The sequence below is a fragment of the Typopeltis vanoorti genome, chromosome 11, assembly GCF_054136105.1.
Source record: "Typopeltis vanoorti isolate ZY-2024b chromosome 11, IOZ_Tvanoo_1.0, whole genome shotgun sequence".
Lineage (NCBI taxonomy): Eukaryota > Metazoa > Arthropoda > Arachnida > Uropygi > Thelyphonidae > Typopeltis > Typopeltis vanoorti.
In genome coordinates this window covers 46064563-46083773 of record NC_143559.1, presented here as the reverse complement: position 1 = coordinate 46083773, position 19211 = coordinate 46064563, and the positions used below count along the sequence as shown (strand labels likewise).

Genomic DNA, 19211 nt, shown 5'->3' with positions numbered 1-19211 from the left:
AGTATTTCACAATAGATAAAGGGGTGCGACAAAAGAATGTATTTTATCTCCATACCTGTTTAACTTGTACAGCGAATACATTTTAATAATGGCAGTGCTGGAGGAGCTTCAGTTGGAATTAAAATTGGTGGACAAAATATTAATAATTTGAGGTATGCAGATGATACCACCTTGCTAGAACAATGCAACGAAGATTTGAAGGAACGTGTTATGAAAGTTAAAGAAGAAAGTGCTAAATATGTTCTTAAACTTAACCTCAAAAAGACAAAAGTTATGGCAACATGTGAACTTAATGATTTTGAAGTAGATGGGGAGAAAATGGAAGTAGTTTACAATTTTGTGTTCCTAGGATCTCGAATTGATAAAGATAGTTATTGTACCGAAGAAGTTAGAAGAAGATTATTACTCGGAAAAAGAGCAATGACAAATTTAAGCAAGATCTTCAAAATAAAGATATTAGCCTCAGAACGAAAACAAAATCTGAAAAAGATAAAATCTGTGGTACTGTGTGATGTGAAAATTGGACTCTGAGAAAAAGTGAAAGAAGAAATATAGATGCATTTGAATTATGGGTTTGAAGACGCTTACTATGAATACCATCATGGACTGCAAAGCAAACCAATAAATCAATGATAGACATAAAAAAGCTAGATTGCTCCCTTGAAACTATGATCATCAAGCAAAAATTGTCATACTTCGGACACATTATGCGAGCAAATGACATTCTGGAGAAGATGAAGATGCTTGCTAAAGCTGATGGAAGCAGGAGAAGAGGAAGACCAAGAATTAGATGGATGGATGGAGTTAAAGAAGCAACTGGAGTGCGCTTGGAGGTTCTGAAAGACATGGTCAGGGACAGATCGGAATGGAGAGTGTATGTTCATGGAGTCACCAGGAGTCGGAAACGACTGGATGGATCTTAACACACACACACACACACACACACACACACACAACGCATTTCAGGAGCCTTCGTAGCTCATTCGTTATAGACGACGCCCTTTGGTCGGAAAAACCCGGGTTCCAATAATCATCGATTCCCGTCCAGGTCGTGAATAACCTTTATCTGGTCTCTTTCGACTAAAGGTGAGTTAACTCGTCTCATACGAAGGCGGAGTGTTTTTTTCTCCGGAAACTCGGGATTTTCGTCCCTCAGAATAGGCAAACCGGCCCCCTGAACACATACTTCTACAGACATGAAATATCTTTTCTCCTATTCTCAACGTCAGACTCTGCAACACGTTGGCTGGGATCGTGCGCGTAAAGTCGCGTCCAGTAAAAAGGCCGATTCTAAATAGATGGAATAAGACACAAGAGTAAGAAGAAGAATTTATTTACATACATCCTCGAAGTTTGGACTTAGTTTATCTTAGGACGACATTCATCAATTATTGCATATTAATTTTTGCATTATTGGCAATCGTTCATATATATATATATATATATATATATATATATATATATATATATATATATATATATATATATATATATATATATATATATATATATATATATATATATATATATATATATATATATACCATAGGAAGATGCAAACCTACTGCATGCACAGTCCTATGATTTTGGTGGTACTTCATTGAAATGAAATCCAGTTCGTATAGTGTTTTGAATTAGGAAAGTAGGATGGCTAGTGTACCTATTTCTCGCTCATAGTATAACATTAGAACTCGTTTCAGTGTTCTGTAAATTGCAAGGTGTTTGTTTTCAAATAGCAGTTTGTTTAACGTATATGGAATATAAAAATTCCGGTGGGTTTTCCGTAATGATTGTTGTATTTATATATAATGTTTTTGGATGTCTGAGGCTTTGATTTACGGTGTGTGAGTGTAGTGATTCTATAATTAGCATCAAAGTAATGTTTTAGCATAAGTATGTAGTGACATAAGTATTTAGTTTTCAATATTTTATGTGCTATCAATGGCGTGCAAAAATTTTGGCATCTGCTCTTTGCTCACCAGCATCATTAGCAAGATAATCATCATTATTTTATTCTGAAGAGATATTAATCTGTTTAGTTTATAATAAACACATAGTAATTAGATTTTTACGGCATATCTTAATACCTTTTTACATAATGCCTTGTATATAAGTGCTTTTATGTATGTAAGAATTAAATCTTGCAGGATGTGTGGCTGGCTTGATGTTATCTGGAGTTTACTTTATAGGTGATTCATGTCGCTGTTCTAGTTCAAATACAGATAAAGGTAAATTGCAAGCTATCATATTGTTTCAACCTGTGTAATGGTGATTGTTTTATTTATGCATGCCTTGTAGGCATGAGGGATGATGCTGGATTGTAATGTACTTACTGCCAATTAACTGCCTGAGTGGGTTTCTGCAATCATAGATTTTGACTTGCTATAATTTAAGTAACATTAATAATAATAAATAAGTTAATTACTAGTAGTAATAATAATAAAATACCGCCAAGGAACACAGCCTTATCGTGGGGGGTAGGGCTTACACACTTCAATTATGTTGACAGCTACCCTTGGGGTAACGCAGCTACTAGCAGGGCCACTATGGTCAGAGAGTTCTCAACTGAGAAGCCAGCCAAACAGTATTCCATCCCCAATTTTAATGCTGTAAAGCAAGAAGAAATCTATACTAGATCAGTTGACGCCCAGGTCATCAAGGACTGTCAGATGTTGGGGATAGTGGGCATCAGGCGATAAGCGGGCTACAGGACTGAGCTCATCTGGCCGAACAACTAAGGTAGGAAGATGAAAAGCGACTGGAAGAAAATGTTAAATATTGATTGTTGAAGAAAACAGAGAAGTTATGAAATGTTCTTACAGATCAACATCAGAAACATAGGGTTTCAGATAGCATATGCACATGATTTGGGAAAAAAAATCTAGAATCTGTAATAACATAACAAAGACTTATGTACCAAAAGCATTTCATTTTCCGCAACAAAATATTTACCGAACTTGAGCTGCAAGAGTTACGTAATAAACCAACAGCTCCAATAACAGCAAATCATCATGAGGTAGAACTTCAAAATTCAGCTCAGTGAGCATCAAGCTGGCAACATATTTCAGAATGTTTTGACAGAAGTACAGTGTAAACTAAAATGAGGGATATAAGGGCATATGAACTCCATAAATGATCGTATAACACTACCAACATTACAAGCCTTACATAGATCTAAGCTAAAACAGCTCCTCTTAAGCAATCTGCACCATGGAAAATCCAGGTGGAATGAAAAATTCCACAAACTTTGAGCTGATCTGATCAACTTAAAAGAGTATTAAAGAAGGACGACTGAAAAATAATAGTATCAAAAGTTAACTCATGAATTCACATAATTTGGCCAAAAACAGTTGCTGAAGTTACCAAAGAGCTAAAACGAAGAATTATTACAACTGCACAGAAAATTAAAAGATATGAAGCAAGAACCAACTAATGTGTACAAAATATTCGACTAAACCAACGTGACTTCTTTCAGTCTTTCCGGAAAAATACAAATGCAACAATAGTTCTCTAGAAAAAGAAGGAACACTCGACTTTTGGAAATCAATCTAGGATAATCTTATTGAACATGGATTTTGGTTAAGGTATCTAACCATTCTACATAGTAGAATTGGTTATTGCAATGAAGCTCTGTGGAAGACTGGATAATGTCTGGGCATACTTTTAAAATGAATGACACTAGCAATTTTAATTTTAATCATAACAAATATATAAACGCAATTTCAGTTAAGGAACACTACTCACACTTAGAATATTCGAAGCCAGTGATATTCTCCACTAGAAGGTTACGCAAGAGGCAGTAGAGGAATACAGCAAAAGAGTCAGAAATATTCAGAGAACAAACTAAATGAATGAAACATAATTAGAGCAAAGAAAACCTGTGCTACACCAGTGATCCGATACACAGCTGAATAGTAGATTCAACAAAAGAAGACCTGAACAAATTGCACCTCAAAATTAGAAAATTAATGATTATGCATCACGCATTACATCCACGAAGTGATGTTGCCCTGTTGTGCCTACCAAGGAGAATAGGTGGACGGGGTATACTGCAAATGAATCAGAGTGCGGAAGAAGAAGAAGAAGAAATTAGTTTAAAATAAACATCGACAATATCAGATGAAATGCTTCAAGCCATTTCACTAGAAGGCCTTCCGAAAGCAATGGGAAAGAAATCTAATTACGAAAACGAACAGTAAAATAACGGATATGTGTGTCTAAAAAATAAACCTTTCCATGGGCAGTTTCTTCGAGATATTGAAGAAAAAACGTCACCTGACCAATACGTGGCGGTGGCTACAATATGGATGTAATATAAAGGAAACAGAAGGATTTATTCTAGACGCTCAGGAAATCGCGTTATAAACTAATCCAATCAAAGCAAACATTTTGAACATCAATAACATTTAATCAGTGCTTGCAGCAAAATAGCTCAAAATGACTATAAATACCCCCATGATCAAGTGGCCAAAATAATTCTTTGGCATGCATGCCAAAAATATGGCTTTCCTACATCTGATAACTGGTGGCAGCATAAAACTGAGACAGTAGTGGAAAACGAAACAGCAAATATTTTCTGGGACTTTGGAATACAAACTAATCGGCAGCTGGAACACAATAGTCCTCACATCACAATTATCGTACATCAACAGGTTTGGATTATTGATATGGCATTACCCAGCGATAACAACATTAACAACAAAGAACTGGAAAAAATCACTAAAGATCGAGATCTAGCAATCGAAGTTGGCCAGCAGTGGCTTAAACACACCGAAGACCCTTATCTGGTCTCTTTCGATTAAAGGTGAGTTAGCCGGTCTCAATCGGATGTGGAGGGTTTTCACTAGGAAAAACGGTTTTTCTTCCCTCAGAACAGTCAAATCGCCCTTGATAGCACATATCTAGAGACATAACATGCCTGCATCAGGGGAGTGACGAACCTACTGCATTACGTCGTAAATAATTCATTACGGGTTTTTACCGGTTAGAAGGACCGGATGAGAAGGGGATAAGAAATATGTTATTTGTTTGTGATTCGGAAATTCGTCAAATAATTTACTACGTATACCTAACAACCAACAGAATTTTATTGTAAAAAAAATGCCGAATAATACGGATTCATAAGAAATTTAATTGTTTTATGGTATGTGTAATTTCTTGTCTAATTAATTCCATTAGATGTGTAAAATGGATTTGAGTTTTTTTTTTTTTTTTTTAAGTTTTATATTACATATCACCAGCAAATGATAGAGTTAATCTTTTGCTTGAAATAGACATCTGTTTGTTCTCTATCGATGATACCTTCTGGTTGGAAAGGTCAAGTTTCGAATTCAGCCTGCACACAAAGAATCTTATAAGACATTTCAACTTCGTATAAGTTACCCATTCTCATAATGATGGGGCTTGTTCTCCCGGAGAACTAATATACTCATATACTCGGAAAATAATATAGAAAGAATATATTTCACTCAAAGGGTACTTACCCATAGAAAATGGAACAAAATATTCAGGCTTTACAACAGATTTTCCATCAGGCGATAAAAACCTGTCTGGTATAAATTTGCTTGGATTTTTCCAATATCTTGGATCATTATTAATTGCCCATAAGTTAGCGATTACAAGTGTTCCTTTTGGAATGTCGTAACCTCCTACTGTTGAATCTTCTGCAGGCCTAAATATTGAAAAAAGCATTCGGATGGTTTGTAAAACATGCGAATTTTTTTATGCCACATTTGTTGAAATACAAAATACAAATTCATTAATTAAAAGTTCTCTTCGATTACATGTTATATAACTCCATTTTATGCATCAATTTTTCAGAATAACAATGTTATCTCTGTTTCTCAAATTTAAAGTGGTTACTTAGGAACAGAAGACTGAATACTATTAAATTAAAATTATTATTACCCTGTAAATTCACATGATGCATAGAATACTTTCTTGACTGAATCATGAAACATCATTTTTACTAAGCAAAGATGCAAATCATTGCGACTGAAATGCCATGTCTGGATAAACTTTCTCCCTGTTCCGTATAAAAGTTCTTCCTGTTCTTATGAGAACTGTTCCTATTATCTGAAAAAATCTCATGAATGTTCTTTGTAAGTACAGAGAACATTCATGAGATTTTTGTTTTTGTATCTTTTTGAGATTACCATTCATCTTACTCAGAGAGACATGAGATTTACGTCTTTTAAGAATGGAACATTCTTAAAAGACGTAAAGAGATTCGAAATAGGCTATTTGTAGTTATACCGGAACGAACTAAGATTATAAGGATAGTATACCATGTCCGTAAATTGTGTGTATTCTGCCCAGTTTTTCTGTTTTCTGAGGTGATAATCCTAAGTTTCTGGAAGGAAAATGTCTTCAAACTCCATATGAAGATGTCGTAATGTTAGATTCGTGAAAGTAATTATGGCAATATATGTTGTTTTAGAGAGTACAAAACTTTACGAATCAGCATGTGATTTATTATTAAGTGATCTGATTACTCCTAATACTTTTAGGTCTAGAATTTTATGACGTGGTTCAAAACATTTCAGATTTATAGATCTGTTGATATTCTGTGATGAACCGAAATATTTCAAGTTTTAATTTTACGTTTTTGAATTTTATTTTGTATTTACAATTTTTATTAAATCCACTTTATACGGGATGTTTACCTTCATTTTATGATATATTAAAATATCAGTCGATTGTTTACAATAAATGAACACAAATAAATATATTTAATTTCTCTTATTAGTTCCTAATTTTCAATTGGTCCTCGATCTCAACTTACGTCCTGTGAATATTTAGGGGAACCATCGTTTTCCATCGCATAATTTCCAATATTGTTGACTGAGTATAAGGTAATTTTGCACGGTCTTCCCAAGAGGGCATCTTTTCCCTTCCTATTGTCGAATCGATTTCCTCCTGAACACGGCGCTGGAAATCTGGATACGCTGCCATTATTAAAAGAGACCAATAAATGGTTGCTGCAGTAGTACCACTTCCTGCGATAAAGAGCACTTGAATATTTCCTCTCAACATCATTTCTGAAATCGAAACAAATACAACTCACTTGACAGAAAGATTGGCAAATACCAAATGATAAATCAGTGATGCTATTGATTCAAAACCTTCATATCTAAATACATTTGTGTTGTTGAATTTAAACTGCATTATGCATGATAGAGGCATATAAATAATTCATAGCTAAAGTAAATTCTATGTTAGTAACTGTTGTGTAAAACTGGGGCATTGACTTCATCTTTAAAAAATGGGAGAAAAAAGAAACAGTAAAGAATACAGATGGAAATAACAATAATCTTTATTTTTATTCTATAAGAAAACAGACGTGTATAACTGACCTGTAAATGAATTATCTGGATCTCTCTTTCGTTTTTCCATTTCAAAAACGAAACCTTCGATATAGTCACGTGCACTATCCTGATTCTCAATTTTTTCATGGGACTCTATTTCCTTCCTGCCAAAAATAAATAAAATAAAATAAAATAAATAAAAATATTTTCAAGATGCTAATCCTTATCATAAGGAGTGAGGAATTTTAACTATTTCATTTAGACATATACCATGTTTATTAATTTTTTTATCAATTTGCATTCATTTTACAAAATTAAATGTCGATGTTAATTAAGTATTGATGCATTTTAACTGTCTTTCGAGATAACTCCCTGAATAATGATTTTCTGAAATAGGATTTTTAAGTGTTTGCCATTTCTCTAATTCTGAAATCTGATATCAGCCATTTGCAGAATTAATATGTATTTATTACTGGGATTATTTAACCTCTATGAAATAGAGGTTAAATAATCCCATGAATCCCATTTATAGAGAATAAATATGGAACTTCCAGTCGGATTCAAGAAATATTTAGAAATGTACAATGGATGATATGACAAAGTGTAAGAACAATTGGAAATCGGAGATATGCTTGTATATATTTCAATAATCACTCACCTGATAAAATTGTCCATATCTATAAACATCTTCACAAAGTGGGAATTTTTTACGAAGAACATGAAGGGTCTTAAATATGGGAAAAATACAGATTTGTCGAAAGGATAAATTACATTCTCTATTTCGGTTACTATGTAATTCATTCGTGTTCTTTTGGGATCTTCATGTTCAAGTCTCTCTCCAAACACCATCGATGAGATATTATTTGATGCACTAGAAACAATGAGACTTTCTAAATCACTGGGTTCATTATTACATTCTTGAAGTACTTTGAAGAAATCCCATATTTCTTCCTGAAAGTTAGAATAACACAATGCAATTAGTTATTTTTGTAGAAAAATTAAAACAAGTGTTTGAAAAGCTAATCAATCTTTAATTAAGATGGATACTTAGAAAACGATTATAATTTCATTTGATTTGTCAATGTACATAACACTCTCATATAACCTACCTTTATATGATCTTCCATTTTACCTTTGCCGAAGCCTAAATCCCTCAGTATATGTAGGGCAAATCTTCGCTGCTGTTGCCACTCGGGACCATTTACAGAAATGAGACCTAAGCACAGAAATATTGCCTAAGCGTTACAATTCAGATTCTGGCGCGTCTTATGTTTTAAAAGAAAAATATATTTACTTATTCATGAATTTCTGCTTCTTGTCTACTCTACTATATTTTGGGGAGGTAATTACAAGAAAACGTTGCGTTTTTATTTGCAAAAGAAATCATTTATAGTTGTTTATTTAATTAATTATAATTAAATGAAATGACTACAGTAATAAAATAAATACACAGAATTGAATACTTTAACTGAAGAAAAGTAAACTCTAATTATGCTTTGCTTTTTTATAGAAAAAGTTATTCATTTATTATGATTTAAATAGTTTTTTTTTCTGAAATGCGGTGATGTATCAAAACCTAAACCTGTCTTTCGTCTCCCATTACTTATCACCAGATGAGATCTTTTCTCTGCTTTTTTTTTTAATTCTAATTTATTATTGATTTCTTGCATTCAAGTTTTAATTCCTGGTCAGAGGCTTTTATAAAAAGTTCACTCTATATTTCAAAATTTTAATAAAAATTAAAGAAACACCTATACATTTGAAGTGTCGTTCTATGAATTTTATTTTTTGTTTTATTTTCAAAATAAAATAAACGAATTGGTATATAAGTATGATCTCAGTTCAGCAGCATTTTAGTATTTCTTTTTTCTCATGAGGGATAAAATATTATCTATTCCACTTTCATCATTATTTTTTTTCATATTGTAACTAGTCTCTGTCTCTCTTGCTGTATAATTCTACGATTATTTTGACAGTATTTAGCTTGTTTTATTTTATTCATAAACTGAGTTTTGAAAGCATTTGGTTGTTATTTTTTTTACAAAACTCAGAAATCTGTTATAGATACTGAACATAAAAATTTTAGAGCCAACGGTTCAGGCTCCGAATAGATGAAAATCTCAGAGATCGGTGAAATTTTCCTGCCATCAAAAGGCAAAGTAGAGATTTGAACCTGAATGTTCTGAACCGAATCTCAATATAGTTGTTGAGAAAATACGCAAATAATTCGGCCAGCATATTTTTGTACATTTCTTCTGTTAATTCTGTTTATTTTTGAAACCACTGCTTCATTTACTAATTGTTTTATTAGGATTTTTCTTCTTCATTATAGTTTTTAACTATCGTTTTCGTAATAATTTATTTTTCTTTCCATTTTCGTTTGATGATGTTTGAGTAAAAATATTTGTCTGCTCCCTCTTCTTCAGAATACCCATCATTCATGTTTTCTTTATCTGTAATGCTAATCACAACTGATATAATATTTCATATTTTTTCTTTCAGCAACCGTAGTTTATACATTTTAATGTATTCTGTTCTTATTTATTTATTTTTAAGACAACATAATGATTTGAAGACGAATTGTCTGCCTCTTCCGAAACGCTTGAAGTCTTTGGTGTAAGATTTCTTTCTGCTTTAAATTCGAGATACCAAAAACATTAACCTAATAACTAAAAAATAGTACAATTATAATCACTAAAACAGGAGTAACTACACATCTTATAAAAACTGAAAAATGTTACACTCTTTACTTTTCATTCCTGGAAGAAGGTGGAATTGAGGTGGTTCTGGCCTATTCAAAAATTGCCATTTGCTAAATGCCTCTTTAGTGCTTTCGAAGTCTCCCAGAACTACGACTTGTCGGCTTCCTATATACAAGCTAGAAGAATGGAAAACGCGATGAATTCCATTACTCTATAGTAAAAATTATATACTCAATACCTTTAACAGTTTATTCATTTACTTTACTAATTATTTTAAAAGAATGCTCATCTAATTAATTTAAGAATGAGGATAATAAACGAGGATTTTTAAAATAAAGCATGGTGTTTGTTAGTAATCTTTAATTACTTGTAAAACTTTTACTTAATGTTACAGAGCAGAGTGAGTAGTAGTAAAGCGTTTTTACAAGTAAAATTAAAGCATTATTAACCAGCGACTCAGGAAAAACCTGTATTACCACCAACCATCAGGAAAAACCTGTATTACCACCAACCATCAGGAAAAACCTGCTTTAATTATCCCTAAGGTTTCCATTGCTGTTTTATATTTTCATCAATGCGGAGACTGGCGTTATTTTAAGCAATTCAGCTATTTGTTGTTCATTTTGTATTCAACAGCTGTTGTAGTTTGGAATTACAGCCTACAAGACAATTCCGTTTTGTCTGTTAATTGCATGTGTTCTAGCCAAATTTCTTTAATGAAAAAAACCTAGTTTCAAAGAGGAGAAAGTGTGCCTCACGGATAGCTCACTTTCCGTTGAAATGCTTCTAAGGTACTTAAGTTTCTGCCGAATTCCACATCACTTACAGGGCACGTTTTTTCATATAATGAACAATTCAGTGTAACCTTGTCCGTTATCTAATCACTCGCTTAACTGGCAACATTTGAACATTTGCTCAGTAAGGCTAATACGAAGGACAAACATGAAGATAAATTTGATATAAAACAAAACCTGAGATTCTATTTACGTACTACTGTAGATTTGGAGAGGATGGGAATCAGTGTTAGGATGATATAAGGATATGAAGACGCATATTTATATATTTTTTATTAGATTGTGTAGTTTGGATAGTTTTTTTGTTCAGCAGAGATAAAAATGCCAATTTCGGCCAGAAAGAATTTAATTAAATATGATGAAGCAATTAATATCAAGCAGGAAGGCTGTTTGGTGTATATGATAATCATCTTTCTCATTCTAAATGATATTTTGAAATTAATGCAACACATTAATCAGTGATAAAATAGTAAGCGCGTAACTAAGGAACTTTCCTACTTATTAAGTCTAAATTTAATACTTCATACAGTAAGAACACATGCCTACAAATCGAAACTCATCAGTTTGTATTCGAATATCGAAGTGTGATACATTTGTTGTCTGATTCCAAAAAAAAGATTTGAGTCATGAAAGAATTTTTCAGAGACCATACAGAGAGAGAGAAAGAGAACTAAACGGAAATGAAAACCAGATGATTCTTAAACAGATTTATTTAAACCATAAGATATTCATAATCGAAACTTTCTAACGCTATTCAAAGTTCAGCAGTCGTGCCATCTGTGGACATAAGTAACTTTCAATAAACATTAATGAAGAAGTGAAGTGCCAGACTCCTTGAGATTAGATGTTTTCACTTGAAATCAAAATTTAGTTAGTGTCTACCTAACTTTGCACATTGATCCCCTTGTTTATTTCTCATAATTGTTTTCTTTGTATTCACAATGCGCTTGCATAGAAGTCCTTTTTTTCCATAAAATTACTTTGTGCTGAAGAGCCTTTCTTCCTGCTTTCCCATTTTCACCTGATTTGCCTCCATTTCTTAGTGGTGCGTGATCATCTTATGAATCGACTGTGGATTTCTCAAAAGTCAATTTTCTGGAGAAAACAGTTTTTTTTTTCTTTTAATTCTATCCTTTCTGCTTCTATCTTAGGACATACACGGTTTTTAAATTAAAGTACCCCTATTCAGAACAATCTGTAGAGAAAACCACTGGATAAAATATCCTGAAACTTGATGGATACCCTAACCAGATTATGGGAAAACGATTTTCACAATAAAAAAAGTTCAAAATGACTGGCAGGGAAAATATGGCGCCGTAAGCCAAAAATACAGTGAATTTTGCATGACATATAAAACCATTACGCGGTATACACAAAAGAGCCAGACACTCTACACTCATTCGACTTGTGCGATTTTCCTCACTTTGCCTGAACATGCCTTGCATGTCAAGTATTTCTATAGGAATGGGAAATATCCAGAACACGTCACGAGTAATAAGGACTATCAAAATACCCAATGCCATCAAGTGCAGTGCGACACATGGTTCGCCAGTTTGAAGCAACAGATGACAATTCAACCAGGAAGTTGTTTTTTTTTTAATGTCGAGCCCATACACGACAGGTTGGTTGATCAACCTATAGTACATTAGTACCGTATATGGGTAGTGAGTTGGGAAAGAAGGAACTTGTTTACATTTGATTTAAACTCTGCATATTGTATTCCTTGGGAAACACAGCATGGGGGGGTGGTAGATACAACAGTTGCAGGGATGAAGAAAGAAAAAAAGAAACTTGTTCTGTTTGTTTCAAGGTGCACTGTGAAGAGAAGATGAGCAGAAGCTTGACGTCTTCCACGAGTTTAGTACTAAGTGGGGGATTTATTGGTCTTATTTCAGATGCACAATTCCCGTGAAAATAATTGTAGAGTATGCATATTGCGGAAAAACCAAACTTCTGTGCGAAAGTGGGAGACTTAGTTGGGCAGATTTATTATTTGTATAATGTTATCAGCTGTTCAGCGATGAAGCAAAGTTTTGAGCGAAGGAGAAATAAAACTGACATCAAACCTTTCCTCTCATAAACGCATCACAACAATGGTTGTGACGTGTTTATGAGAGGAAAGGTTTGATGTCAGGGTAATTCCAAGAATGGAAATCTCAAATTGCCTGGAAATTTGAAGATTGTCAAAAATAATACTGGGGAAAAAATTGTTATTTTTTATAAGAAATAAGAGAGAAGTGGGTTTTATTAGCATTCATATTGATTAAGTTATCTGAACCCCAGTGGAGGATGGCTTGGAGATCAGAATTGAGGGCGGTGGTGGCTAATGTACTATAAATTAAATGAGATGTGTAGAGTAAGGTTTATTAAGTGAAAGGGAGAAGTGCAATGATCTGTCATCTTCAAAACTGTGTATTGGATTGGAGGTTGATATATAGCAGGAAGAGGGTTGGTGAGAGGACAGAACCTTGTCGAACCCCGGCATTAATTGAATGGTGAGAGGATAAGGAACTATCCACCATCATCCACAGTGTGCGTTCAGACAGAAAGCTGACAATCCAACTACAGAAGTTCTGAAATAGACCAAATGATTATAGTTTGCTTAGTAAGCCTTTGTGATAGACCCAATAAAAACGCTTTCGAGATATCAGATGCAAACACTTGAGATTCGCCATACTTCTCCATGACATTTGTCCAGAGATGGGTATCATATGTGAACAGATCTCGTGTTGGTCGGCTGCGACGGAATCCATGCTGACGGCCATTTATTAGGTGAGTACCTTCAAGTTAGTGTAGGAGTTGTAGTTGATGATTTTTTCCATTACTTTAGACAGGGCTTAGGTAAGCGAGATAGGTCGATACTAGGATGGCATTGACTTGTCGCCATTCTCGAGAATAGGTTGAATATAGGCCAAGTTCCATGTTGTGGATTAGGTACAGGTGGAGTAAGAGGGAGTATATAGAGCCGTCATAGGGTAGTAGTAAGTTTTTTAAGGAGAATTGAAGGAATGCCATCAGGGCCAGGAGACTTTTTTGTGTGTCATTTGGACAGTATTTTTCTGATCTCTTTCTGGCAAAAGAATATAGGACATTTACGTTTGTAAGTTATGCTTGCATTAGAAGCAAAGTGTGATTTTCATCTGTACATCCTTGGCACGTCTTTTGGAGAACCAGGGTTTAGTTAGGGAATGGCTCTTCAGATTAGTGTGGAGAATATATGTTTCCATGCCAATGAGGATTACTTTGGTGATCAGTTTGGTCATATGTTTGGGTTGGAAGGTCAAAAGCAAAAGTCGAACCATAGAAATGTACCAAATTAATGTTATAATGCCAAACTACTCTTGTATGGAGAGGTTGTGTAAGCGTTGTTGCATTGGGGGACGATATGAGCACTAGATTGTGGTGAGCATTGCCTAGGGAGCATTATTTTCACTTTGTATTTGGAATGGTCATTAGGGTGTTTGTTGAGTGATCTGGGTTATCTGGTCTGGTTGGCATCTAAACATGTTGTGTAGAGTAGTTAGTGATGACAAATATTTCAGCATCTCTGCCAGGAAAAGATCTGTACAACTGGAGGAGTAAAGCCAATTGGTGTGGTGGACATTAAAATCTCCTAGGAGGATTGGTGGGTTGCATTGGGGAAGGGGGAGTGATAGAGATAGCAAATGAATTTGACTGAGTGGGGAAGGGATACTTTCAACCAAAGAAGGTCAAAGTTGGGCGATTCTAGGTTAAGTGCTCTCTCGCAAACTAATTATTATGTCAAAAATTCACGGAAGATAGATGATCAGTCAATGATTTTCTATGAAAGGTTCACTGCGTTCACCAGATCTTGCCTCCTGTAACTTTTGGCCTTGGGGTTACCTCGGCATCATGGTGCACCGGGAAAAAGTTCTTACGTGTCAGATTTGAACAACAAAATCGCACATCATGTGCGAAACCTTTCGATACTTCAATTGTGTTCCGCTGTAGATAATTTTGTATGGTTGTAACAGTTATTGGTCCTGTGCAAAGCCCAACAAATTGAATGTCCCCTCCATGGATCACTGCTAGACATTTCCTTATAGTATGTCAGCTTTATAGAATATGCTTTCTTTTTACATCAGTTTATGGAATGAGAGAATTAAACATAATCGAATATCTTAGTTTGTTATTTATTCTGAATCATTTCGAAATCACATAGCATCCTGACAGGGCCGGATTAAGACCAGTAGAGGCCCTAAGCACTTAAAAGATTTTGGTGCTCCATATATATGTAATTCAAAATATAAACAATAATAAACCATAAAATACATTTTTATTTTTCAAAATGAAACAAAACTTATAGTAAGACGGAAAATAATGTTTATTTTTGTATACTTCAACTTTATTTAGATTTGAAAAGTTTTCTCCTACTTTTTTTAATTGCAAACTCTTTGATCATATACTCAAAATTAATCTTACGTAACATATCTGCTTCTATACTTAGTGGAGATAAAGTATTCAACCTGCCTTTTTGCACAGTTGCTCTGATGGGATTTTTAATATACTTCAACTGAGAAAATGAACGCTTAGCTGAGCAATTTGTGACCATTAATGTTAACAGTATACGAAAGGCAATGTCTACATTTGGAAAGGCACACTCAATACTGTCTTCTACAATTATTGTATAAAGATCAGCATGACTGCATTTTGTTTTTACATTTTTTTTTTTTTGTTGCACTTAACATATGGCGCACGTATGAGTGAAACTGTGAAGCTCAGCTGAGAAATTAGTGTTCAAGTACTCTGGGTAAGTCAATCAGCTTTTGACAACACTGAGAATACCTTTCAATTTCAGTAGATGATGAAGTCACCGAAGTAGCATTATGTGGCACATCACTTAGAAAAGAAAATCTCTCTGATATTTCTTTGTATATCTCTTCTCTTCTTCTCATCCCAGTTTCAATTTTGTCAGCAATTGTGTAAATGCTGGTTATATGAAATTTATCTCTGGCATTCATATATACTTTGGAGCATCTCCGTCATTGGGTACCTTCTTTCTGATACGTTTGCGATGCCTTGTAATCAACATCTGGTAGACCTTTCTTTGTATCTACTTCATATCTTTCAAATTCATTTCGTGAAGTGCACAATTGGTCAGATAATGATTCATAAAGATCTGCACGTTTTTAAGTTGACATCCTTATACTGTAGAACTTGACTTACTCTATGAAACGTTTGCAAAATCTCATCCCAAAAATTCAACATAAAAACGAATTCTAGCTCTTGCATCTTATTTGCAACATTATTTGCTTCTCTTCTAGTGCCTCCCTTTTGTGACTGGTCTTCGGCTATATAGTCTAACGCTTCTAAAATTTGAAGGAAAGATTTTAAAATTGCTGTTGTTGCCATAGCATGTGCCCCCCATCTTGTATCAGAGAGGGATTTTTAGACATTTCATTTCCAGTACAACCTTTAAGAATTGTCCACCGGCTGATTGAGGCTAAAAAAAAGGTACAGAGCAACCGCACTGTAGAGAAGAAATTAACCGCCTCTTGACAGCAGTTAACAGCACTTCGGCCTATCGAATTTAGTGAATGAGTTGCACAGGGAACATATATAGCAAACTTGTTTGTTTCTAAAATTTTTTGCTGCATCCCCTTATAACTTCTAGACATGTTAGCAGCGTTGTCATAAAACTGACCCCTACATTTTGAAAAGTTTAGCTGACAAACTTTACGTAAATACTGCAACACCTGATTTGCCATTTCCTCACCGGTATGGCTTTTCATTTCCAGAAAGATTAAAAAGCGTTCAATAGGCTGTCCATCTTTTAAGTACCTTAGTACAACACTTAACTGGTCGATATATCACAGATTCTGTGTTGAATCAACTGACAAACTAAAATAACCAGAAGATTTGACTTCATTAACAATAAGCACGTGGACCTTTTGAGCCATCAGTTTAATGGGTTCCTCACAGGTGGCTTTAGACAGATACGAGGGATTTCCTTAGCCATAATTTCCATATTTCGTAATGTAACCTGCTAAAAATGGATCAAACTGATTTATGAGCTCAAGCAGCCCTAAAAAGTTCCCATTTTGCAATGATCCAAATCTTTCTTCTGTTCCTCGAAAAGCCAAGCCACTTTCAGCTAACGTACGAATAGCAGCAATGACACGCCTCAGGATATGTTCCCAGTAATCACACTCTTCCTGAATTTGTTTTTCTAACTGTTGTCCCAACCCTATACCTTGTCTGCGAGTTAAGTATATTAGCATAGAATCTCGGTGAGTAGTGCTTTTTTTCATGTTGATCAATTACAACAGTGTCTCGCCAGTCACTGAACCCTTCTCTTGTAACAAAATGTGAGAAATTTTTAGGAGAAAACAGTTTACAAACAAAACAATAAACTGATCCCCTTGATGGTGAATACAATAACCACTCTCTCTCTCTTGTATTCCTCACCATTGGCTTTTGTCCCAACAAAAGGTTTCTGCGAACAGTATCTTACTGGTTTTCCACTACTGAAATGCCAGTAAGATTTGTCAAATGGCCCATTGTGGTGTTGACAGTCCACAAGCAGTCCAATAAGCCACGTCATCAGCATAGAAATCAAGCCACAACCCTGGATCTTTTGCTATATTTACTTCATCTTTTGCACACTGAATCATTTCACCACCATCACTATGGCCCACCAAGCTTTCATTTTCAGCAATTATTTCAACCTCAGAATGTTTTGAAAAGCAACTTGCATCAACATTTGCAATAGAGATATCAAGGGAATTTACAGACAAAGTGAGGTCAGTAGTGAGACATGTGCTAGATGAACCTGCTTGTGACACCTTGATGATTCCAACATCATCATATTTTGATTTTGCAGTGATCAAAGTGGTATTCATGTTTACGTCTGATGATGGAGATTGGCTCTGATCAGGAATTGGTATATAATGTTGTGGAACTTGCGTGAAGAAATCAGTCAGATTTGCAGTCTTGGAATCTAATTCCAAAGTCTCCTCTTGTTTCTTTTTTGATAGTTTTCGCTTTTGTGCACCACTTAACTGAATACGTTTCATCTTGGTTCTTGGGATCTGTTAAATACAGAAATAAAAATATTATTTTGTTGAATATTAGGTGGCAATCAACACAGTAACATATATCACAGGCATAATCATACGAACAATTTAATTTTCGGCTTACAGCTGAATCTTGTGCTTTCGTGCTTTAATTAACTCTTACCGGAGGCGCGTTATATTTGCTTCTGGAGCTTTTTATAAGACATAATTTATTAAAACAAGACCTAAAACAGAGATGAAAATAAAAAATAAAATGGTTACGTTAATTATAAAAAAATTACCTCATTTGACGCAATGGTAGTGCCAGAAAGCGTCGTGAGCAATAATACGGGGTAAACGAATCGTCCTGCACGTGGTTAGAGTTTTATTAGGCCTTCTACACGTCATTATTTATTGAAACAAAGTAGGTAACAGTAAGAAAAGATAAAAACAATGAAAAACTAATTATAAGTTAATTTAGATTAAATTCATCTAACTAAAGCAGAAATTCTGTGGTGTCCCCCCCCCCGTTTCCATGATGCCCTAAGCACGCGCTTATTTTGCTTAATGGTTAATCCAGCCCTGCATCCTGATCACATTAATGCAAATTTCTCCCTAACTCAAACATTATTTCCCCTAATTGTCTTTTTTTTTTGGTCAAAATCTGTTCTCTCTGATTGGTTAGGGTGCTTATTAACTCTGAGGGTATTTCGTCCGCCGGTTCTCACTCTATATATACATATTACTCCGATTAACTTGAAACTCCCTGTATAAGCTGATTAGCTTTCACATTATACATTTTGCATAAATTAATTCTGAAAGGAATGCGAATTCTACCATCTTATGTATTATACCTTGATTATACATCCTTATAAAGTGAGTGTGACACGTAAGACGTGTCTCACATACAGATCACTTGTATATTATAATTTTGTACAAGAAAAACAAGTATTCTTTAATTTATATGTATTTAACATTTTTCTTAAATTAACTTCTAAGAACATCTCGAACCATCCAATGTTATGTTGCTAGACTTTGTTGTCATAAATGGCAAATATTGTTGAATGTTTGAGGGAAAGACAGACTAATGACTCTGGATAAGCAAATTAGTAAACGTTAATGAGAAGGAGAAGAAAAGGAAGATTTAAAACTTTCAATACGCTGACTATTATTATACCCAAAATTTTGATTTTCTCTAATGGGGGAGTCGATGAATTTTAGAAGAAAGTTTATCAGTACTAAAATCATAATGTGAGATTAAGATTTTTTTTTCCAGAGTGCATAATATATTTTACAGTGTTATCCAAAATTTAACTTTATATTTAACGGCCATGTATACAATGTGGTTGCAATTTATGAAATTACAACGACTGCTTGTAAGTTTCCGGAAAG

The 19211-nt window shown here is 34.3% G+C and overlaps 1 protein-coding gene across 1 annotated transcript in view; it reads right to left on the bottom strand.

The window, feature by feature from the left end:
* Positions 1–19211, bottom strand: part of LOC150101506 (cytochrome P450 2J4-like) — a 76337-nt gene that overhangs the window by 55921 nt on the left and 1205 nt on the right. Inside the window, exons 2-7 of the mRNA XM_090400817.1 lie at positions 10058–10185; positions 8417–8523; positions 7966–8258; positions 7356–7471; positions 6785–7040; positions 5484–5671 (exon numbers count right to left, since the gene is read on the bottom strand). Of these exons, the coding sequence (XP_090256943.1) occupies positions 5484–5671; positions 6785–7040; positions 7356–7471; positions 7966–8258; positions 8417–8523; positions 10058–10185 (1088 nt within the window). The remainder of the gene's footprint in view (positions 1–5483; positions 5672–6784; positions 7041–7355; positions 7472–7965; positions 8259–8416; positions 8524–10057; positions 10186–19211) is intronic.